General features: G+C 30.8%; 1 protein-coding gene across 1 annotated transcript; it reads right to left on the reverse strand.

The window, feature by feature from the left end:
- Window positions 1-446: 446 nt before the first annotated feature.
- On the reverse strand, window positions 447-26,030 carry Rpn5 (regulatory particle non-ATPase 5). The gene is made up of 8 exons (XM_018550683.1): window positions 25,850-26,030; window positions 23,077-23,260; window positions 14,940-15,176; window positions 9,468-9,572; window positions 9,213-9,394; window positions 8,921-9,145; window positions 3,744-3,900; window positions 447-869 (listed from the first exon to the last, which is right to left on the reverse strand). The coding sequence occupies exons 2-8, from the start codon at window positions 23,239-23,241 to the stop codon at window positions 579-581; spliced, it is 1,362 nt and encodes a 453-aa protein (XP_018406185.1). The 5' UTR covers window positions 23,242-23,260; window positions 25,850-26,030; the 3' UTR covers window positions 447-578.
- Between the last annotated feature and the right edge of the window lie 328 nt (window positions 26,031-26,358).

Here is a 26,358-nt window from a genome sequence, read left to right on the forward strand (position 1 = left end):
AACAGTTATGGTCTCTATAATAATCTATTTAAATTATCGAATTCTATTGTCCAAGCAGATTAAAATAATAATTGTGCAAAGAATGGCACGCTCTCGTGCTTGGCATCCCATACTGAAGTAAGAGGACAATTAAGATTATTGTCAAGTAACGTAAGTTGCCGAATAACAAAATATTTGGATAAATTAAGAATTTAAACCGCACTTTATGTTCCTCAAAGTAACCTTTATCGTAATTAGGAACTATTGCATAAATAAAAGGTACAGATATGCGACGAAGTTGTGCAGTTCGCGCGAGTACGGACACACTTCATATAAAGAATTTCCATGATAAATAAACTATATTTTTAATACAGTGTTTATTGACATAGTAGCTGTGTGAATTATAAACAAATACACAAAAATATAAACAGTGTTTTTACAATTCAAAATCATATTATTTTGTGATTATGTTATATAATAAGGCTAATAAAAATACGTTATTCTTAAATAGAAATAAAATTAAAATCTATAAGAGAAACACGATACGTACGAACATGATGTATGGTATGTATGCGCGCGTATGCGTGAGTGCATACATTCTAAGATTGCGCAACTGCTAACATTTCTTCTTGATGAATTAAATGTGTAGTATGATTCACGAGACCCATTAATTTCGATAATGATGCAGCCCATGTGTCTAAAAGAGCAGCTGGTTCTTGTGTGCCAGTAAAACGGACTACACCAGCTGGACGATCTGTACGCGCATTAATTACTCCAGTTTCTACTAAATTACAGAGACACGTTTCTGTTTCTTCAGTCGGAAGATCTAATAATTCTGCCATACGAGTTAGTGTAATCTTAGTATAATACTTGGCCATGATTCTAATATTCTAAAAACAGATAAAAATGTTTCTTTATACATATATATTTTGGACATAAAATTACTGAAGCAAGATTATCGATAAATATTCTATTATTTCATATTTTAAATATAAATGTCAAAATAAAGAATAAAACATTTTTTTATAAATCATTTTATCCTCACTTTTTTAAAATTCAGAATAATTTCAGGGAAAAAAATGAAATTTTGAATTAAAATTCAAGCTTTTTTAAGATTAAGAAAATATAAAAGAAAATATTATATTTCAAATATTATAAGCTTAAAATTAAAATTAAAATTGTTTACAATTACATTTTATCAGGGTTGCCACAAGTCAGGGAAATCAGGGAAATGTCAGGGCATTTGAAAAATGCGTCAGTAAATCAAGGAAAGTCAGGGATTTCAGCACATTTTTCGGGAAAAATAACATAGCTGTAAAGAAATTTATTTATATCACGACGCCACAATCGATAAAATCATTTCGCTTTGTTCTTCAAGCAAACTCGGTTGCTAAAAAAATATCTTTGTTTACAAAAATTTCAGAATTGAAGGCAAAACTTTTGGTAGAAAAAACTAATGAACTAAGTGCTCTTGATGAAGAAATAACATCACTGATGTCATTAACATTCGATTAAAAAACTTGTACAATTTTTTATGTTGCAGTATTTAAGTTTTCTTTAAGGATTTGAAATTTTAGTTATGTTAAAAAGCTAACATAAACTTGTAAAGATTTAAAATGCTTTACTAAAAACATCGAAATTTTAAAGTTGTCTGTTCTTTTGTTTTATATAAGAAAGTTCTATGTCACTTATGGACAAGTGAGTAAAATAAATATTATTCTATAATTTTATGATTTTTCTTTCAAATATGTTAACTTTTATAAGCAGATTGAGATTTTAATAAACAGATCATAATTTTGATAAAAAAGATATTCATTGATTTATGTTCCTCTCTCTTCTCTTATATTTCAAGTACAGTAGTAAAAAGAAAGAGAGGAAGAGGAAAAGAATCATGTTCATACATGAAAGGAAAAGACAAAAAGTACTATTAACTTAACGATAAAATGTAGTATCAGCAACATTAATAGTATTATTTATTAATAGTATTAATAGTATTATATTATAACATTAATTTAATTACACTGTTATGTTAAATTACTCGATCAACAAAATATTTAACAATTTTCAAATCAGGATGAAAATACAAAAAATATTTCAAAATATTTATTATTGAAAGTCAGGGAAAATTATAAAATTTTGTTAGTAAAATCAGGGAAATGTCAGGAAATTTTAGGATGAAAAATTTGTGGCAACCCTATTTTATAGAAAAATAGTTGAAATTATATTTTTTAATTAATTTTGAATAAATTTTACTTTATAATTTTGAAAAATAGTGACAATTTACATTGTTAAAGAAAAAATTAATTCAAAATAGGAAAATTCACGATATAAACAAAAAAAATTTGATGAAATTATCCTGTATAATATTAATTGCACCACATAAAATTGCCGTTTATAAAAATTAAAATTAAAAAAAATATATTTTTAGAAAAAGAATTTTATTCAATTAACAATTAAAATAAGTGGTAAAAGTGCATAAAAGGGAGGCCAGCGCTATGACCTTGATCTTGACATATGTTGTCACGGTCATGACCCTGAGTGACCTCCAACAAGTTTTAACCGTCGCTCGCTATCGCGTTAAGAAGTTATAAACAAAATAAGTTCTTCAATAAAATCTAACTGTTGGACAGGTTGGACAGGTCTATTGCACGTGTTCGACTTTTCACGCTAGGCGAGACCCACCCTACACCAACAAATGGGTTGAGCTACGTTATTTTTAACGCAAAGTAACTTTCATCCTCCTCCCCCCCCTGCTAAGGGTCACACAAATTCCATGGTTGTACTGTTGCTATGGTTGTACTGTTGCTATGATTGTACTGTTGGTGGAGACCTCTACCGACAGGGCGGGTGCGGGAGAGGGGCGGGCCGTAGGTCCACCCCTTGCTCCTTCCCGTGCGTGCGTGCGTGCGTGCGTGTGTGTGTGTGATGTTCTCTGAACTTGTACCTTTATAAACTGTACGGGCGATTAGTGGGGGAGGGGAGTACAGTCGCTTCGCGTGGAAAATTAAAATATGTGTGCAGAATAGTACTTAATATTGTATACATCTATAGCACAAAATAAGACGTTATTTGATGTTTCTCACACGCACGCACGCACGCACGCACGGGGGGGTGCAAGGGGGCGGGCCATAGGCACCCTCTCCGTCGGTAGAGGTCTCCCCCAACAGTACAGTCATAGAAGTCGTGTGCCTCTTGGCAGAGGGGGTGAGGGGTGAAAGTAACTTTGTATGGAAAGTTTAACGTTTCTGAACAGGGAATGGTGTAGAAGAATACTTGATATTATACGTGTATAGCAAAAATAAAACGTTTATTTTAAAACTATGATTGTTAATAACTTTTTAACGAAGGACGAGAGACGGCTAAAACTTGTTGGAGATCACTCAGGGTCATGACCTTGAAAAGATATGTTAATAAGGTCAAGGTCATAGCGCTGGCCTCCCTTTTAATGCACTTTTACCATGAATAGTTCTTTCGTTAATAGTTTTACTTTCTCTAAAGGCTTAATAACTATAACGTTTCTACTTAACTACGTTATGAACTAGCCTAAGTTTTACAATCAAAGAATAATCAAAGAAATTTAAAGAAAACAATGTTATGCAAATTTTAACCTACTTGAAGAATATTTTAATCTACTGATGGATCTTAATTTCTAACTGACTGACAATTTCACATGTTACAGCTTAACATACATTTTATATGGTATTGACTTAATATAAATTTTTCACTATTCTCTTAAATATATTCTGAATAATATATACACTTACGTGTTCTACAACACGATTCCGTAAATCTGTCCATCGTTTGCATCCTTCTTCAGTCAAAGAAGAAAAGACTTCAGTTAATCTCAGATCTTTTTCGTAAATTTCGCATAATCCTGACCATTTTATCAATTCAGGATTGACAAATAAGCGTAATAATTCCCTGCAAATGGTTATAGTTCATGTTACTTTCATAGAATGAGATAAAGAAAGAAGAGAGCTGTAGAGATTTTGTAGTACCAGTAAAAATTGACAAATCGAAAATTCGTACGATAATTTTTGTGATCGAATGAATAAAATTACGAATTCGAGAAAATTATTTTGAAAAATTTGACATTTGGGTGTGAAATGTTTCGAAAATTTTTTATATGTTCTATATTTCGAGAAACATATGGAAGTTTATTCTGTTAAAATTTCAAAGAAAAATATTCATATTTGGCTGAGATATGGCGAGTTAAACACAAAAATCTATTGAAATTTTTTCATTAAAAAAATTACTATTTTTGTTTAACTTGAAAACAAAAAAAGTTACAAATTTAATTTAAAGACAAAAAAAGATACGCTATAAAATTTTCTACAAAAATCAGTCGTCAAAATTGAAATTAGAACGATGTCCAAAATTAGCCCTGCAGACAATACTTATCCCGCGAAATCCATGCGCATCCCCTTATAGAATCCAGCCCCTCAATTGTATGGTTTAGGCAGCCTAGACTGAAGGTAAATACAAAATTCCTATATTTAAACACTACTTGAACTTGAAATACGTTTTTTCGAAACTGTTTTTCAAATCGGACGAAAGAATAACTCGGTCAAATCTTTACAGATTCATTTGAAATTTTAACTGCAGCTTAAAACGATATTTTACACAGAAGTACGCACGGAATTTTTATTTCATTGTAAACTTTTTTGTTATAAACAATTTTCTTGACATTTCTTTATCCAAAAATAAAATATTTTTTTAATTAAAAATTATGGGAGACCCTTTCGCCCGTGTGACGATGTCAAAATGGAAGACCTCTACAATCGGATATGTATCTCTTCCTCATTTTTTATTAAAAAAAATGGTAAATATCTAGAATAACAGAAGCAGCTCCGATCCTCTTGATCTTGACACATGTTGTTAAGGTCATGACTCCGAGTAATCTCCAATAAGTTCTAGCAGTCGCTCATCCTTCATTAAAAAGTTATTAACAAAAATGTTTTAAAAATGTACTATTTCTGCTATAAATATATGATATTAAATATTATTCTACACCCCTTTCCCTTGTTTAGAAATGTTAAACTTTCCACGCGAAGCATCTCTCACCCCCTCCCCCTGCAAGAGGCGCACAACTTCTATGATTGTACTGTTGCACGTAGGTTTCAACTTTCCATGCGAAACGAGAGCTACCTCACCAACAAATAGGTTGGGTTAGGTTATATTTAACAGTAGTGGAGCCCCCCGCAGGGGCGGCGGAACCCACTACCATGAGTACCCAAAAACGACATAGGATTACATTCAATGAGTGCATCCAGAAGCACGACCGCTCATTGAGCTCTTGTACCTGTTTGGTTAATATTTTTAGATCTAATGGAATATGCCAATCAGATAAAAAAGCTCATTGAGCGCTTAGTGCTTCTGGATGCACCTAATATATAAAAGTGTGTGCGTGTAGAGGCAGTAGGTTCCGCCCCCCCTGCGGGGGGGGTTCCACTACTGTTAAAAATAACCAAACCCATCCCATTTGTTGGTGTGAGGTAGCTCTCGCTTCGCGTGGATAATCGTAAACTGCTATGTTTACGAAAATTATGTATAAAACATTGTGATGACTTTCACGCGAAGCAGCTACTTCTTCCGTTCTGTAAAGGGGTGTATGACTTATTTCTTTCTCTGTTCATGACATTCCTAACGTACTATTTCACATGATTACATTGTTCATTTGGTGGGTATCACGCTTGTATTTACAAATTTTGATTCACAGTTCTTCAAATAGTAAGCATTCAGTTGCTACTTCTCATTCTGAATATATTTGTATAAGTGATAGTGTATATTGATTGTATTATATACTCCACGTTTTAGTACAAGAGAGTATCATTATGAACATTATTATATAGCTGAATTTTAGTTTAAAAGAATATATACTTTTCATGAACGTATTGAACGATTTTTTTTAAATAATGAGTGATCCGTTAGAATCGTAACATATATATAATTCTACATAGATAATCAATGTTTATTTAACATTACTGCCATTTACTAATGTTTTTTTTATTATATTTAACAGAAATAAAATGTTATTTTTTCAAACTTTTTTTGTTAATAACATTTTAACGAAGGACGAGCGACGGCTTGTTGGAGGTTACTCAAGATCATGACCTTGACAACATATGTCAAGGTCGAGAGGATCGGAGCTGCTTCCGTTATTCTAGATATTTGCCAAAAGTATATATATGTATATCAATATTTAAACTGTAAAAGATAGGCAATAAAGTAGTTCATTTGAATTTTCTCTCTTGAATTTCATATGTTCATTAATTCTTGTAAGCTGTTTTTTTCGTGCACTACTGTGGCCTAACCGCTTAAGCGAAACGATTATAGTACAATAGTAAGAATAGGAAGTGAAGAGGAAAAGAAAGAAATAATGAGGAACAAACGGAATACTGGAAGGAAGAATACTGGAAAGTGAGAGGAGAATTTGAGCATTATTGAAAAAAAAAACGAAAGGAAAAGAGGAGGAGCTGAAGAAATAAAAGAGAGAGATGGATGTATAGAAGTATATAAATAAAAAGGAAGGAAATAAAATAATGAAAGAAAATAATATAAAAAAGAAGTGAAGAAAACATTGGAGCTCCTGGAAGGCAATGAGGAGGATAAAAATACAATAGTACAGATGACAAATCAAACAACAGTACAGAGCAGAAAAAGAAGGATTAAGGAGGGAAGAGGTAAAAATGTTGAAAAAAAATGAAAAAGAAAAAGGCAGATAGTATTGATGGAATTCGAATAGAGGCTTGGATATACGCAGGAGAAGGATTAAGATCAAAGTTAACGTACCCGTTGCAGAAGATGTGTGCAAAATGCCACAGGACTAGAAAGAAAGTATAATAAAGCCACTCTGTATAAGAGAAATAACAAGGAGAAGATGACAAATTATAGGGGGATATCATTTCTGTGTACGGCATACAAAATCTGTACAGAGGCGATAAGAAATCGACTAGAAAGAGAGACAGAAGCAAAAGACATAATTCCAGACAGTTAGACAGATTTCAAAAGGGGAAAGTCGAAGATCGATATTATCTTCGTATTGACATATTTAAGAGGAAAAATAAGTAGAACAAAGAAAGAGAGAATGTATACACGATGTTCGCGGATCTGAAAGCAACTTTTTGATAAGGTGGATGGGGAAAAACTATAGGAAATCCTTAGAAGCGAAGAAGTGAGTATTTATATGGTTAAGATAAAGAAGATATACATTAAGAAGTGAAAATAAGAACGAAGCAAGGATACACGGAAAACGTCAGGACAAAGAGAAGAGTAAGACAGGGCTGTGTGGTGAGTCCACTTTTTAACTTGTATATAGCGGATTTAGATAGACTTAGAAAAGAGAGAGATAGAGGGTGTAAGCATAGGGGAGAAAGGGTGTGATCATTAACATATGCGGATGATACTACACTAATGACTAATAATAAAAAGCATTACAGGATATAATGTGCTCGTTTAAAAGATTTTTAAAGGAAAGAAACTGGGAACTGTGTACAAAGAAAACGAAAATTTTGTGTAGTTATGGGACAGGGAGATAAAAGAAAAATAGAAATGGGGGAATAAGAAGATAGAGAAGGTGCAGGAATTCAAATATCTATGTTTTAATATAAATAAAAAAGGCGATTACAAGAACCATATCAAAGGGAAAGATAAAATGATGGCAAGAAAAGTGTGGGATTTAGGGGTGTGGCGACCCGCCACCAGAGGTCTAAGGAGACTCGCGCCAATTCTCGCATATATTCGAGACACGCGAAATCCTTTCATAAAGAACCTCGATCTAAGACCCCTCCAGGCGTCTAAGGCAGGCTCCCATTACGATGCCTTACTGACGAGTCCAGTAGTTGGGGGCGGGACGAAACGCCGCGGTAGACATCTCGCTTCAGATTCACGAAGGGTTAAAGGGGAAAGGATATGTAGGAACGATTTTAAAAGGAGATGGATGCTGTTCAAATACTTAAGAGTGTAATGGCGTACGGAGTTGAGATATGAAGTTAGGAGGAAAAAGGAGAATTAGAAAGGGTAATGTTGGATTATGTGAGGTGGCTGTTCAATTTGAACTTCTACACACAGATACTTAATTATTAAAGAATTGGCAATAGGCAAGGTTAGGGTTAGGTTAGGTTAGGTTAGAATTAGGTTGGAATGATATATATGTTAGAGAAAGAGAGATATTAGAACAGAAATAGCTGGAGTACTGATGCCAGCAAAATGATGGATTACTGGGAGGAAAGCTTAGAATCGGATTTAATAAGAAATTATAGAGGGAAAGGGATAGAATTGAGAAGGCAAGATATAGTAAGAACACAAGGAGATAATTGTGGAAGGCAAGATACCAAATTACCTAAAGGAAGAGAACCTGGAAATTCAAGAGAGGTGATTAAGTAAGAGCGTTATTTAAGTAAGAGCGTTAGATTCAGAAATTCAGAGAAAAATAAATATTGGTTAAGAGAGGAAGAAAGGTGTTTTGTGGGTCAGACGTAGATAATACAGAGCTAGGTGAAAAATGCATAGAGGAAAGAGAAAAATTTGTGGAGTTAGGAGTAGATAAAGGGGATACTGAGTCAGTTGGTAAGTTAAAATAAAATAATTTAAATTAAGTAACAAGAGAGTAACTAAGATAGTGAATAGAGTAAGAGGTAAACACTGGCTGTAAGATAGAGCTATGAATATTAAGAGACGGTTAAATAATATAGGACAACTAAAGTAACTAGAAATTGGGAATGATAAACAAGCGAGTAGCGAATAAAAGATATGAGTGAATGGATTAAGTAAAATTTTGTAAACCTAGTTTACAAAAAGTACATAAACAAATACAAAAAATTTCCCCTTCTTGGCTTTCTGTAAATGTGCTGAAGTGAATAAATACTCTATTCTAAATCTAATTCTTTCATAGAATGAGAAATAAATATTTTAAATATTTCAAAGTAATCGTTATCATTACTTATAAGTGGGTATTTCATCAAGAAGTTTATCAGCGAGTAATCTGTGCGTTAAATCAGCCTGTTCAAGCTCGTGTGGTGCAAGTACAAGATAAAGGACTGCTCGAGAAAGAGCAATACGTCTTTTCTCTGGATCTTCACGAATAGTTGGAGTTTCTAGTACTGCTCGGTTATGTCGACACAATTCTAAATGCCAACCCTCATGACGTGCCAATTCCATCATTAAGCTAAATTCAAAATGTAATTCATTAACTCTTGTATGATAAACATGAGTACAAAATATGACATACATACTCATAATATTTTAATTTTAATGTTTGAGTTTCTTCGTCATTCTCGTCACTAAAAAACTTAACATTAATTTTCTTCGCTATAATTTGAGTTCTCATGAAATCTTGTTTTGCCAAACAAAGTCTCATTTGTTCTAAGATAAGAGAAGCTTTCTCCCGACGTGACATACTGCCATATGTTTCCACCTGTACAATATGCTATTTAGTATTAAATCTTTAAGTTGTATTGGCATAGATTATTGTTATAAACTAGAAATACCTGTAATTCAAGCATTACGGTTGCAGCACCTGCAATGTCTCCTTCTGCTTCTTTTATTTTGGCTAAACGATGAGTAAGCCTTGCTCTTTCTACTTCCACATATATCTTAGAAAAAATTTTTCTTGTTTAAAATGTAAATATTTCATAATTAGTGTATATTATCAATAAAATCTGGAACTATTTAGTTGCACAATAATTTTGCCCTTGTTGGAATCAAAAATATGTCAGAGAATAACCCGTTATAAAATAATGTAAACTAAAGATTATTCAAATCTAAAGACCGTCAATAAGCTTGTTCTTTTTGCCTGCACTGTCTGCACCAGTTCAGACAGTGCAATAAGTTGAAGTGAAACAAACGTATATCTGTTTCACTTCAACTTATTACAGTGCAGAGAAAAAGAACAGGCCTATTGTAAGAACATAACTAATACGAATACAAAGCCTATAAACAGTCTAGCTTGAATCTTAGTTAATTATATATAATTTCGCGTGAATTTATATACTAATATGTGTAGTCTTTCCAAACTGTGCGCTGAACAATTGTCGGTCTTGAAACGCAACTCCAATAACTATCATAGTACTATCATGAATTAAATTAATTAACAATTTAATAATTAATTGATGCTCTTTTTGGCATCTTATATTGATGTTAAACTATATTAAAATCTAAAAATACTAAATCTAGCAATAATTCTTATTGCAAAACTAAAGATTTCAAATTTTAATTCTTAAGGGTTGTTGAAATGACGGCTGAACTTGATCAAAATCGATAGTACAGACTTTTATTTCCAAATTCGATAATAGTAACATCTTTCATTCAATTCTAGTATTGCCCCCCGCAGGGGGGGGGGGCGGAACCTACTGCACTCACGCATACACTTTACAACGTAAAGTGACGTGGAAATTGCGAGCTCCTTTGCAGAGGAAGAGGTGAGGTGACAGTCGCTTCGCGTGAATACAGTAGGTTTCGACCCCCTGCGGGGTCGAAGCTCCACTATTGTTAAAAATAACCTAACCCAACCCATTTAGTGGTGTGAGGTAGCTCTCGCTTCGCATGGAAAGTCAAAACCCACGTGCAACAGTACAATCATAGAAATCATGCACCCGTTTGCAGGGGGAGGGGACGTGAGAATTACTTTGCGTGGAAAATTTAACGTCTCTAAACAGGAGGCATGTAATATAAGTACTTATTATCATACATGTATAGCAAAAATAATACGTCAGTTTACAAACTTTTTTTGTTAATAACTTTTTAATGAGTAAGGTCCGACGGTTAAAACTCCCTCAAGGTCACTCAGGAACATGACCTTGATAACATATGTCAAGATTAAGATCATTGGAGGGAGCTCCCCTAATCTACATTTTTACCTAAAAGACTACATACATAATATATAAATTCAAATGGAATTATAATAGCACCTAAAATCCAGCTCGATCGTTAAAGGCAATATAATATATATAATAATTCTTAGATAACAAAAACTCCTTTACAATTCAAGAACAAACTTGGAAAGAAAAGGGCACTAGGAGTCAAGCGCAGATAACTTTACGCAAACGCCGATATATTATAATATATCAAGTAAAACTTATTTATTATAACACTTGTGCTTATATGTTTCGGCTCATTATTGAGCCTTCTTCAGAGACAATGTAAATTAAATAAATAAATTATAAATTAAAAAAAAATCTTTTTTTTTTTAAATCTCGCTTGTGCACAGTAGCTGAGTCTTAGCATTTGATATTTGCATTTTCGATAATTTCAATTTAATACCGTCAAACAATTTGAAGTGACTCACTGTGTCTGAGACTGATTGGCTTAAATTATTCTGAAGACCGGTTTTGAGAATGTTTGCGATACGGTATCGTTGTGAACATAGTGGAGCCTCCTCACTCCCGGTAAAATAATTGTAATTATGACAAATCTATTTTCGAAATTATTTTTCTAGGAAATTCTGGGAAATTATTTTTTTCCAGAATTTCAGCTTTCTATTTATTTCTTTCTCTTCTTCTTTAATTGTTCATATTAGTGTGTTCTGTAAGATGAAATTGACAACAGATTTTATTTCTCGGTTGTGGGGGAGCTCACTATGATTAAACATCATTTGACACTTACGTTATTTTTAATTTATAATTTATTTATAATTAATTTATAATTAATTTACATTGTCTCTGAAGAAAGCTCAAAAATGAGCCGAAACATGTAAGCACAAGTGTTATAATAAATAAGTTTTACTTGATATATTACAATATATCGGCGTTTGCGTAAAGTTATCTGCGCTTGACTCCTAGTGTCCTTTTCTTTCCAAGTTTGTTTTTATAATATTGTATAATATGTCATATCTAACCTAATTTGATTGCTATAATTTTCATAAAATTGAATATATTTATAAAAATTTTTCGATAACTTTCCAAAGATGACCCGTGTTCGATTACCATGAATTTTGGGTTTGACAGAAATACTCCAAATGACGTCAAATGAATGTCCTTAAGAGAGTACAGAGAAGCTAAAAAAGTAGGTAAACGTTGAAGTCATTTTTTCTCAAGCAATTACTAATAGAATTGAATAATTCTTTTTAGAAGTTATTAAGCAACTTTAGTTTTACTTTTCATTTAGTCATTTATTGAAACATTTTGGAAAATGGTTTAATTATAAACAATGATATCAAATCATATTTTTAATGTCATGGTTTCATGGCCTTCAACATTGGCAACACCTGGGATAAAAACTTGATCAAATTTATAAAAATACATAAAAATACAGGGTGATCCGAAATTCGCGGAGTACAGGACATGATACTTTATGCTAAAACAAACAACTTTTTCCTTTAGTAAAATTGCGTCCGACAAATAGTTTTTGCATGAGAGCTTCTTGAAATTAACGAATAAGCACTCGGATCCATGCAGCGCGCAGCGCTTAGGGCCGGCGCGCGCGCCTCACTTGCGTGTACCTAGTCCGTGACTAGTATTCATAAATGATGTCTTTTAAAACGCTTATACGGCTCTGTTATGATTAGTTTACGCGATATCTTAAGACTGTTCTTAAGATATCTTATCTTAAATAATAAGCAAAAACTATGAACAATATCGGCATTTGACCATTTTTCATATTGTGTTGCATAAATGATGAAAAGTTAATGAAATAAATACTGCCTTTATTTCTTACGTAATACATGAATAAAAAATTGTCTGCTTGCATAATAATAATGTGAAAATAAAGACAAATGTAAATAATAATATGCTTTGCGAGCGTTCTTTTACTTCAAATATTGTACCTACAATTACGTGATAGTTAAATAGTATCATTAAACTTAAAGAATAAACTTAAATTTATTGATCAAACGAGTACATTTGTGACTAAAGTAAAGTAAAATCGTCCGGCTAAAGCTATAATAATAAAGCAGACAACAATTCGTAAGTACTTATGATGTAAGAAGATGTGTGTTCTCCGGTTTTACACTCAGCAGCAAATGAAAATGAATTAATAAATTATAATAATAAAGAATAATAATTAATTAATAAAAATAGAAATAAAAGTAATAATTAATTTTACTACGTCGACTCGCCATCAGAGGTCTATAGATATTCGCTATATCTATATCGCCATCAGAGGTCTATAGATTTTTGCTGCTGAGTGTATTATTAAAACCGGAGAACACACATCTTCTTACATCATAAGTACTTACGAATTGTTGTCTGCTTTATTATTATAGCTTTAGCCGGACGATTTTACTTTACTTTAGTCACAAATGTACTCGTTTGATCAATAAATTTAAGTTTATTCTTTAAGTTTAATGATACTATTTAACTATCACGTAATTGTACAATATTTGAAGTAAAAGAACGCTCGCAAAGCATATTATTATTTACATTTGTCTTTATTTTCACATTATTATTATGCAAGCAGACAATTTTTTATTCATGTATTACGTAAGAAATAAAGGCAGTATTTATTTCATTAACTTTTCATCATTTATGCAACACAATATGAAAAATGGTCAAATGCCGATATTGTTCATAGCTTTTAGGTCTGTTTTTTATTGCTGAACTTTTGCACTAGTTCATTTTTCTTCCTTTTCTCTCCAGGAGAAGGGAAAAGGAAAAAAGATGAACTGGTGCAAAAGTTCAGCAATAAAGAACAAATCTTTTGCTTATTATTTAAGGTAAGATATCTTAAGTACAGTCTTAAAATGTCGTAAACTAATCATAACAGAGCCGTATGAGCGTCTTAAAAGACATCATTTATGAATACTAGTCACGGACTAGGTAGACGCAAGTGAGGAGCGCGCGCGCCGGCCCTGGGGGTCTATTCTTGAAAAGAAACGTATACGAAAAATTAGGAAAATACTATAGTATACGTAACATATACTATAGTATTTCCCTAGACTTTCGTATATGTTTCTTTTCAAGAATAGAGCCCCTGAGCGCTGCATGGATCCGAGTGCTTATTCGTTAACTTCAAGAAGCTTTCATGCAAAAACTATTTGTTGGACGCAATTTTGCTAAAGGAAAAAGTTGTTTGTTTTAGCATAAAGTATCATGTCCTGTACTCCGAATCCGCGAATTTCGGATCACTCTGTATATTGTTTAACATGTAGCGTAGAATTTTTAAGAAATTTTAAAAATTAACAAAATAGCGGCATTTAAAAAATATTAGTTTTTACTATAAAGAAATTGACTTCAAATTTTTATAAAATCCTGAAAAATTAAATTATTAAAAAAATTCTACGCTACACGATAAAGAATATTGTTAAGAGTATTGTAATTCTTTAAAAGTTCAAATCAATTAGATAAAGTCGTAAAAATTTGCTGAGAGGTCGAAAAACTTGGTTTTGAGAAAAACGCATTTTTTTAAATTGTCAAGGTGGTGTATCTCCTTAAATTGATTTTTATCAATAAGAAGGTTTAATGCCAAAAATGTTTAAATAAAATTATATACCGCTTGAATAGATTATCTTTACGTAACTCACTCCAAATCACTTCCAAGTGACCTTGATCAACTATGATCTTGATCTCCAAGAAGATCTATCCTATCTTCGTGCGTTCCTAAGTAGGAGAAGAGGAAGGTTGGGTGGAAAGTTGTATACCCCGAAATAGGGCAAGAGGTGGAGTGGAAGTCGCTTTCTGTGGAAAGACATGCCTTGAGCCCCTAGGCAATATTTACGATCTCTATTCCAGCGATGCATAACTTTGTGTAATTTTGGCATTAAATCATAAATTCACATCGGTAAAAATCCATTAATAGCATTTATTTGGTATCATTTGGAATATTTCTACCAAAATTCATAGCAATCGGGATAGGTCGTTCTTGGAAACGAAAACAAATTTTTTTCAATCGAAGTGTCAAAGGTCAGACTTAGGAATACAACGGTACCAAATGTAATAATAAATGTATCTTTATTATTAAAAATATATATCTCTCTCTCTCTCTCGACGAATAGTGTATTATATATTATTAATTAAAAATATATTTACCTTTCCTTCTGTAACCAAACGAAGAGTTTCTATCAGTTTTACCATGATTTCTTTATTGGGCATTTTGTCTATATAAGTGCAACATTCTTGAACCATCTTTGTAACAGCCTGTTTAAGTTGGGAACGCCGTTTTGATAATAAAATTATGTGTTCATTAAGCGCTGACCAATTTTTTGCCTCCAAACAAATTTCGACTATAGCTACAAGAAGTCTTGACGTTGATGCCATATCGGCAACCTACGTAAGAGTTTAAAAATAATTTCTTTAAATATGTGTATATGTCACAGTCAAAGCGTATTTAGTAAATGTATACACTTCCTAGTAAATGTATGCGATTATGTAGGATTTTAACATAAATATCAATTGAATGTCAAAATATCTACTATTCATATAAATGTATTTATTTACAGTGTAGTTCGCTCGTATTATGCTAAGCAATATACAATATGACGGTCTGTAATCGATCCAATAAAGAAATTATAAACAAATATGTAAATAACAAGGCTCAATAAATTTAAAAAATAATTAATACAAACAGGGCTACGAGCCAACATTCGTTGAAATATAAAGGTCTTATAAATATAAAATGTCATTAGTTAAAAATAAATATAAAGTTTAATAAAATTTAAAAACAGACGTTTCGACCTTAATTAGGTCATTATCAATGTTAAGTCGCAATATCGTTAACGATGTACAAACAAAGAAATTATAAAAATTCACGAATACATAAGTAAAAATATTAATAAAAAACGAAAAATAAGAATATACATTCTGTGATGTGGGTATTATAAATCTCACTCGCTATTGAAGACATATCGTATCAGAGTAAAATGGCAAAAGTCCATCGACAACGCAAGACATCAAAAATTGTAAATTGTGAAACTCCACATTTCTAAATCAAATAGTAACATAATAAAAACAATGTCAGTAATAGATAAAAATAATAAAAAAAGAATATAACAAAAAGAATATAATATAAGAGTCAATTGATCAGTAAAAGAGTTAAAGGTAATTATTTACATTAGGGGACACCTCACCGATGATCTTGACCTTGACATATGTTGTCAAGGTCATGATTCTAAGTAACTTTGCCTTAACAACTAGGCGGCGGTCTCTTATAGTTTCTAAGATATTTAGACTTAAAAGTATAATTTTGTATAATACAAGACAAATGTTCACTTTAGAGGACCCAGCTTCGAAGATCTTGATCTTGACATATGTTGTCAAAGTCATGAACCTGAGTGACCTCCCACATGTTTTAGGTGGCGGTCGCTGTCCGTTAAAAAATTATGATCAAAAAAAGTTTCGAAATTAACGTATAATTTCTGGGAAATTATACGTATTAACGTATCATTTCTACCATATATGTATTATAACAAGTACTAAGTATTTTACATCTCCTCCTGTGTAGAAACGTTAAACTTTCCACGCGAAGTAACTTTAACTCTCCCTCCCTGCACAGGGGCATACAACTTCTACGATTGTACTGTTGCTATGATAGTACTGTCGGGGCAGACCTCTGTCGACGGTGGGGGTGCGGGGGGGGGTGGCCGAAGGCCGCCCCCTTGCACCCGCCCGTGTGTATTCCCTGACTTCCCTGACTTGTGGCAACCCTGTTGTTGTATTATATATGCATAAGGTATCTAATTTTTTTACTTCGTTTTTTAATAAATCTGTTGTCATAATAGATTATAGAAGTCTGAACAAACTGAATTTTATCATTAAAGTACATAAAGACAAATAAAATAAATTTTCGATTCAAAACGTTGTTTACAGAATAAATTTACAATGATTGCAAAGCGTTATATATGAAATAAACCAAGAGACAACTTAAAACATTTAAAAAAAACCGTGTTAGTGAACATAGAAACAATATTAAGCATAACTCATCTAGACATTCTGTTATTACACAACACATTTTGAGTTACATTTGATTGGGAAAGAACTACAATTCTTGATATTGAAATAAATTACAATAAAAGGTTGTTTTCTGAAATATTACATATTAAAGAACAAGCAAAAGGGATTAATTCCCAAAGATATAAAATGTCTAAACAAGTCGTACAATTGATTTCTAACAACAATAAATAAATGTTTGCTAATCGTTCCGCTTGTTTTCTTTCGTGTCGATCTTGTCATTTTAATTTACACGCTCAATCGAGTAAAATGTTTCTGTAGCGAGTTTCTGTCTCTTTGTGAGTTTTATTTTATTTTAATTTAAATTACTTATACTACTTATACTGTTTTTTAAATATTTAAATTGTTCTTTATTTACAATTAATGATTTATTATCTTCTATTTTTTAATTTTATTACACTAACTAATAATTTTATTTCTGACTCCGATTATCAACAGTTTGCTTTGATTCTTGGATAACAAAGACTAGCAGACTAATTACCTAAACAATGAACTGAATCACATTCTTACATGATACGAGATCTCGATACAGAAGTTAGTATGTACATCATCTTCCATTGCAACAATTTTAAACATTCGAACTTGACATATATTTTACTGTGTAATACTATGAGCATGAATTGTTAGAAAAATTATTCATCATTATACATATTTTTTATATTTTTATATTTGCTGGAGAAGGACCTGTGGTTTGAAACGTTCAACTTTTTTCTTCAGTTTGTAATAAATATATCATGAAAATTATTTATAATTTCACCTAAATTCAAAATGTACCAATACATTTGGCATCAAAGATGTTGAACTAATACATAAACATATTCTTTAAATTAATTTATTTCGGAATTATAATTGTGCGCCATTATTATCGGAATTTCCACAATCTATCTAAAATATTAATAAATAAATGATGTCAAGGGCGATATGAGTCAAAAAGGTATTTGTTAAAACAATAAAACATTTAATTAGTCACTACTCAATTTAGACATTGCTTAACAATAATTCGCCTTTAAAATAAGATAATAAATAAAAAATAAGATAATAAATAAAAAATAGGTAACAAATATAAATGTTACAAGTTTCGGCTCTCGGATTGAGCCCTTCTCTGACATTAAAAAACGTAACAAAATCAATCATCGAAAGATCATTCGTGCAGTCTCCATTTAATCCTGCGAGTCTTCATAAAAAAATGACATTATAGTTACACACGATTGAAAAGTCATATGTATAACATCTCTGAAACGATGGTAAAAAACTTTCCTTATAAATGTTAAACAAATTATGTCAAAATTTCTAAAAGAAAACTCACCAAGAAAATCAAACAAATTAAATCGGCAATAATGTTAATTCGGTGTGTCAGCATGACTACAGTAATATACATCAATCAGATAAAATACAATAACAAACAAATAATTAAAAAGTTTGCACATTGCGGACATTGTGTAAGATGACTAATAACGTTGAAAAGAAACGGACGCAGACTGAGCAAGACCAACAATTATCGATATTAGAAAGTCAAACTTTATTTACAATGGGTACATAAGCCTTATGAAGACCTTCAGTATCTGTTTGTAAATTGAGACTATTTTTCTGTTTTTTAATATTAAGCATTTCAGATATTAAGCGTTTTCTATAACAAGGCTCTTCATCTAAAATTTTTATGTTATCCCATTGAAAATAATGATTAAAATTAAGTCTATGCTCAGTTATAACAGAACGGACAGATGTGTTATGTTTAATGTGATTACGATGTTCTGTGATTCTAGTTTTCAATTGCCTGCTCGTCTGTCCAACATAAGATGCATCGCTATCATTACATAAGATCTTGTATACCACGTTATTCTTGGATGTATGAGGACGAAAATCTTTATGAACTTTGATAAATTTTTCCATCTTATTGGGACTGTGAAAAGAAACCTTGATGTCGTTATTATTAAAACGTTTAAATTTTTCTGTATGGAAAGGAATGAAAGGTACTGTAAGCCAAGATATTGCTCTTTCATTGTCATTAACATTCTTTTTCAAATTTTCTTGAACACTGTATTTATTATTTTTTTGTAGATATTTTATACATTTGTTGGTTAATTGTGTCGAAGATGACAGGTAATGGATAATCGTTATCTAGTAATATATTAATAATCAAACTTTTTAATTATTTGTTTCTTATTGTATTTTATCTCTGATTGACGTATATTACTGTAGTCATGCTGACACACCGAATTAACATTATTGCCAATTTAATTTGTTTGATTTTCTTGGTGAGTTTTCTTTTAGAAATTTTGACATAATTTGTTTAACATTTATAAGGAAAGTTTTTTACCATCGTTTCAGAGATATTATACATACGACTTTTCAATCGTGTGTAACTATAATGTTATTTTTCTATGAAGACTCGCAGGATTAAATGGAGATTGTTCGAATGATCTTTCGACGATTGATTTTGTTCCGCCGTTTTTTAATGTCTGAGGAGGGCTCAATCCGAGAGCCAAAACTTGTAACACTTATATTTATTATCTATTTTTTATTTATTATCTTATTTTAAAGGCGAATTATTGTTAAGCAATGTCTAAATTGAGTAGTAACTAATTAAATGTTTTATTGTTTTAACAAATATCTTTTTGACTCATATCGCCCTTGACATCATTTATTTATTTTTATATAATGAGTCATTATTTCTTTTGTATTAATTTGTTAAAATATTAATATGATTAATAATCAATAATAATAAAGCTCTATAAAAATAAAACAAGTTAATATTATTAGTTCAATTATAAAAAAGGCCAATTTAAATAATTTTCACAATAAGTTTATTTAAGATTAAACTTATTAGTTTTTTTAAGATTAAACTTGGGGGGATTATTAATATTTTAAATGGATTATGTTGAAAGTCTGATAATAACGACGCGTAATTATAATTCTGAAATAAATTAATTTAAATAAAGAAAAAAATTTTAATTTAAAGAATATGTACATATATTAGTTCAACATCTAACTTTAATGCTTCTTGAATTTAGGTGATGTATTATACTCACATAAACGGTCTTGTTTTCCAATCTTGTTATTATATACAATTTCTTTATTAGTTTAATCACAGACCGTCATATTGTATATGTATTTATTTACTAGACCATGATACACTTGCTATAACACATTATAGTACATTAGTAAAAGCACATTACAAGTCGTCAATCACACACACATCATAATAAAAGTATACATTTTAGTAACTGTATATGGTATAATAATTATTCTTTTTAGCCATGTGTCAATTAAAAAATGAATGATATTATACTTATTTGACGTATTGAATTTTTATTCAAAATGAACAAATCTCACAGAAAAAACATTGCTCTACCTCCATGACTCAAACTACTAATCATAGATTTTGAGATGATGAAACCTATCTCACACCAAAATAAAGAAGTTTCTCTACTATTTATTAATGTAACTTTTAATTAAAATCACTGAGAAATTAAATATAAAAGTGCACTGTAGTTAAAAAAGAATATGAGTAAATGTTTATCATTAGAGAGTAGCAAGACATAATACTATCTATAATCGTGATGTAAGTATAATATATCAAACTTTACACAGAATAACCCTGAATATTTTAACCACACTTTGGAATTTTATAGGAAATTTAATTCTCTACAAAAAGTTTCCTATAAATATAGGTCAAAAGTTAGCGCCCAAAAATCTCTGCAATCACAATTATTTTATACGATTGTTTTTACAACTATCAGAGAAAATATGTGTTCTTTTAATAAAAAGTATCAAAACAAAAGTTGTACAAAATTAAATTAGCTTTCAAAATGATTGTAGTATGTTTTCCATAGGTTTTGTGATAATCAGTTTCAAAAGTACAAATATGTTTTTCAACTAATAACAATAGCTTTTTTAAAAGTACTCTTATTTTTGTCTGAAAACTTTTTTTCTTGACTTTCTACTCTTTCTGTGATTCTCCTATGATGATCGAATTAAAGTTTAAATAATGGAGAAAGTAATTAAAAAAACACTTCTATACATTTATTAAAAAAACACTTCTATACATTTGAAATTATCTCAAAACTACCTATAGAACATACTACAATCATTTTGATCTCATTTGTAAGATAACTGAATTTTCTAAACCTTTTGATACTTTTTGTTTAAAAAACGTTCCTTAATATTAATAAAAATGTATAAAATAAACATGATTTTAGAGGTTTTTGGACGCTAACTTTTTAAGAAAACATTTTTTTACATATATATTTATAAGAAATTTTTGTTTAAAATTAAATTTCCTATGAAATCTCAAAGTCTAGGTAAAACGATCAGAGCCATTCTATATATGGATACATCTACTACTTAGTTTTATTATTTTTTAGTATATTATAAATTCATTCAGTAATGAATTTTTTAGTATAAAGAATGAGCCACAGTATGTACATGTAACACCAGCGTACAGTACTTATATACATTTGCTAACAAAAATGTATCAATTTTAACTCATAGAAAAATAAAATCTGATGACAATTTCATCTTAAAGAACACAATAAAATGAATAATAAAAGAAGAAAGGAAAGAAATAAATAGAATTTATCTGGGAAAATTTCCCAGAATTTCAGCATTCTATTAATTTCTTTCCTTTCTTCTTTTAATAATTCTTAAATAACAACTTAAATTAAATTGATATCTGCTCAAATAAATTTCAAATTAAACTTTACATACCTCCCAGGTCAAAAACTAATTGAGCTACACCAGTTGTTAGAAATATATATTATAAATTTATTATTAATAATTACATCGGTATGTACGGAAAAGTTTCGATTTCATTTTTTAAAAATTAATGATTTAATAATTTACACCGGCGTCTAAGGTAGGCTTCCACTACGTTACCTTACTGATGAGTCTAGTAGTGGAGGCTGGGACGAAACGCCGACTTATGATATTCTTCGCAATATACCAAAAAAAAATTAAAAAAATAATATAAAAAGAAGAAAAAATTAATTAATTTTTAAGAATTCGGTTGCGATTGTTGACTCTGTGAAGTCGAAACTTTTCCGTATATACCGATGTAATTATTAATAATAAATTTATATATATTTCTAACAACTGGTATAGCTCAATTAGTTTTTGACCTGGGAGGTATGTTAAGTTTAACTTAAATAACAAAATTCCTGTATGAATCAAAAACAAACTTGGAAAGAAAAGGGCACTAGGAGTCAAGCGCAGATAACTTCACGCAACGCTGATATATATCAAGCAAATCTATTTATTACAAACAATTGTGCTTACATGTTTCGGCTAATTTTTTAGCCTTCTTCAGAGACAATGAAAATTACATAAATAAATTATAATTTAAAAATAACAAAGAATAGAAATTTGTTTAATCATAGTGAGCTCTCTCACAACCGAGAAATAAAATCTGATGACAATTTCATCTTAAAGAACACAATAAAATGAATAATAAAAGAAGAAAGGAAAGAAATAAATAGAATGCTAAAATTCTGGGAAATTTTCCCAGATAAATTTTATTTATTTCTTTCCTTTCTTCTTTTATTATTCATTTTATTATATTCTTTAAGATAAAATTGTCATCAGATTTTATTTCTCGGTTGTGAGAGAGCTCACTATGATTAAACAAATTTTTATTGTTTGTTATTTTTAAATTATAATTTATTTATGTAATTTTCATTGTTTCTGAAAAAGGCTAAAAAATGAGCCGAAACATGTAAGCACAATTGTTTGTAATAAATAGATTTGCTTGATATATATCGGCGTTGCATGAAGTTATCTGCGCTTGACTCCTAGTGCTCAATTTTAACTGATACATTTTTGCTTGTGCACACTTTTATTAAATTATAATTAGATATAAAAATATATGCATCAGTTTCAAATTCATTGTTCTTGCTATAAATTTACTTATCAAATTAATATGTATTACAATCAAATAAATTATATTAAATTAATATGTAATACACTGACCATAAATATATACATTTATACAAATTGACACTTTGACTGTGACGTATATACTAAACATAACTTAGTTGTGTACCGCTTAACGTTCACAAAGCTCGCAAGTATTATTTCATCCTTTTTATTATCAAATATTAAACAAGGGTGAAGTAATACACAGAAGCATATTGTAAACTGTAAGTAGAACACTATATCTCTTAACACATACATACACGCGCCTATATAAATATTTCTTACTTTACAGTATCAATGTATACTTAACAGTTCTGGTAAGTTTCTCTAAAGCTAACAATTGATCCAAGGCATCATGTAGCTTTCCTTCAGAAGCTAGTTTCTTGCATTCTGGAATTTTTATATCACAAGTATTGCTATAATCTACCTCCACCTTCAAAAGTCTTCCAGAATTATCCATTATTGCTTCTGCCATTTTAACTGTTTGCCAATATCTAATTTCAAGTAAAAACAAAACTAAGATAAAAAGACTATAGGTGCGTTCCGTTTCGCATATGATGTGCATAATACATTAATGTCCTTGTTTAATATTGAGCAACAAGAATAAATGATATATTATGCACATCATGCATGAAATGGAATGCACCCTATAATTAATTGTATAAATGCAAATCAAGTATTTGTTTTTAAAGTTATGATAATTATGAAAGAGACTGACTTAATCACAAAAATCAACGCAATTAGTCTTATGCGACTATTCAGGTTAAGAAATCTGTGCATCCTTAGTGCATGCATTTAGTTACTTATTGATGAACTATTATTTGCTTTAAATTACATAAGAAATTTGTAATTAACTAAAACAGAATAATTTATCACTGAATTGTCACTGACCTAGTTTACACCTTACGTTTAGGCCACTCTAAATCTAACCTAAACACGACAGGTCGCAACAGTGTAAATAGCTGTAACCTTTTTTAAGGGTGAGGGAATTTTTTTCAAAGTTTCCCTGACCTCTCTTAGACCGCACGACTTAATTAGCTTTGACGCATATAAATGCAGACAGATGGTATAAAGTATACTAAAAACACCTTTATTTTGTTAAATAGATGGCACTCATGTGAGACTAAATGTGACCTACGTTAGGCCCAAAAATATTAGAAAATATTATAGGTCTATGTGGGGTAAATACTCCGTTTGAGACCTCTTTTAGGTGGAATAAAGTAAAGGTCAGGATATAGGTCGTTGGGTATAAACTAGGTCACTATCAAGCAAGCAAATGTGACTACACAGCACATATGCAGTTTATTACATATTTCCTAACCTGAATAATAGTTAACTTTATACTCAATTCGCGAAATTCTTTCGTTTTCTGCAAAAACACATCGAATAAACGTAACTTCATTGATTTCTATAAGTCCGTCTCTTTCATAATAACCAATATTATTGCATATACGAATATGTATAAAATTTATAACTGTTTAGTACATACAATTACAAAAATAGATAAAAATATATCAATCGATGCGATTTTTTTAAATAAAATGAACGAATTTGGCAGGAAAAAGTATTGTTCTGCCTGTAAAGATTAATTGTAAATTAATTTTAATCTTGATTCAACTTGTTATTTGTCTTTTTCTAGTTCTAAAAATTAGAAAAAGAATAAGTTAAATCAAGATCAAAGTTAATCTACATTGATGGAAACAGGCAGTAATTAGGCGAATTTTGACATGCCTCTGGTATAGCAACCAAAAGTAACTGTGACTAATAGCGTTTTCTCTTGGCTGCACCAGTGCAACACTCAGCTGAATTTTTGCACTAGTTTATCTTTCTTCCTTTTCTCTCCAGGAGAAGGGAAAAGGAAAAAAGATGAACTGGTGCAATCACCCTACACTGGTGCAGCCAAGAGAAAACGCTAGGCTATCTTCATTTTCAGGTATCAAAAGACAAAGATAGCCTCAACCACAATTGCTTTTGGTATACCAGAGGCACACCAAAATTCGCCTATTATTGAAGTTGATGACTATTCAGGTTATTAGGAATTAATCTGTAACAGCTATGAAAAAAGATCTTCCTGTTCTTGCTATGTGTAAAAAGTTGTAAACTCATGTGGAATTATTCAAGAGTTTCAACTTAGTACACAAAACAAGATTTAATTAAAACAATTGATTTTGATTTTACAAAGGAAGACAGAGCAGAAACTTTTAATATATATACATATTGTACGGACATGAAGGAATGAAAGGGAGAGAGGGACAGTAACCAACAGAATCCTTCGCAATCACAAAATACAAATGTATATGGGTTCTTGTCCTACCTCCTCTCCCATACATTTCTTGTAAAACCAAAATCAATTTAAAATTAAAGAACTTATTCTGTAATTCTTAATAATTCTAACATTAAATTATTGTTGCGCAACTATTTTGTGGTATACAAAACCTACGCAATAATAATATAACGATATCATTGACAAGTCGTTAAAAATTACAAAATAGAGGACCCTAAATTTCACTTTATGTACCAAAAAAAAAAATCAAAACCGATAAATGATTCCACATGAGTTTATAACTGTTCACACATAGCAAAAACAGAGAAGCTTTTTTGTTCATGGTTATGAGAAAATTCCTAACCTAAATAGTCATCAACTCTAATGATCAATATCTCGGTTAACAGAACAAAACAACACTTCTTTCCTATTCCTATTACATTCGTTTCTTTCACGAAAACATGCATCGATTATATGTTTTATCCATTTTTCTGATTGTTTATGCTAAACTGAACAATTATAAAATTAAATACAGATGAAAAAAGCCAAAGACATAACAATACAAAAATTCAATCACAAAATAACCAAAAATTACATGTGTATAAAAAAATAGTGAACAACATGCTATAAGCTGCGTTCCATGAAGCACATGATATATTATGTTGTTCTTATTTAATATTCTGTGAATAATATACTAAAATAATATATTATACGTTTTCAGAACGCAGCCAAAATCAAACGTATTGTTTTTTATACAATTTCCTTCCAAATATATATGTATCAATAAAATAAATATTTCTAATACACGTTACAACATTACATTTGTCACGTTTTGTACAAATATTACAAATCGAATCCAATTTAAGTGAAACAATTTAATAGATCTTCTTCTTCTTCTTCTATATATTATTGGCCCAGGTTTTCGTCGACAAGGTAAGCTTGGCCAAAATTCAATAGATTAAGATAAACGGATAAATCACAACTGGTCACTGCTGATCACCACCACACCACTGTTACAATCTATAATGCTGCGTCATTCGAGTGTTGCCAGGGCAGCGATCATGTAACTTTTCCCCTAGAGCGGAAAGGCGAAAATGTCTATACTAAAGACCTATAGGCTGCGGTCGAATTGCCACTACAAATGCTTTGAAGCGTTTGATTCACCAATCAAAAGAAAGAGTTTTACAAATTGACCAATCAAGAAACGCTTCAAAGCATTCGTAGTGGCAACTCGACCGCAGCCAATGAAAGATGCGCCAACCGCGAACGGCCCGTGATTGGTCCGCCATAGAGACCTATAAAACAGAGATGCGACATTGCGTCGGTTGG

The sequence above is a fragment of the Cyphomyrmex costatus genome, unplaced genomic scaffold (genome assembly GCF_001594065.2).
Source record: "Cyphomyrmex costatus isolate MS0001 unplaced genomic scaffold, Ccosl1.0 scaffold125, whole genome shotgun sequence".
Taxonomy (NCBI): domain Eukaryota; kingdom Metazoa; phylum Arthropoda; class Insecta; order Hymenoptera; family Formicidae; genus Cyphomyrmex; species Cyphomyrmex costatus.

Excerpts from the sequence above, each read along its gene's own strand:
- Rpn5 (XM_018550683.1), bottom strand. The coding sequence starts at position 23,241 with ATGGCAGAAGCAATAATGGATAATTCTGGAAGACTTTTGAAGGTGGAG. Across the intron at positions 15,177-23,076 it reads TAGAGAAACTTACCAGAACT|GTTGCCGATATGGCATCAAC; the intron begins GTTAAGTATACA and ends ACTCTTACGTAG. Across the intron at positions 9,395-9,467 it reads CCGTAATGCTTGAATTACAG|GTGGAAACATATGGCAGTAT; the intron begins GTATTTCTAGTT and ends CATATTGTACAG.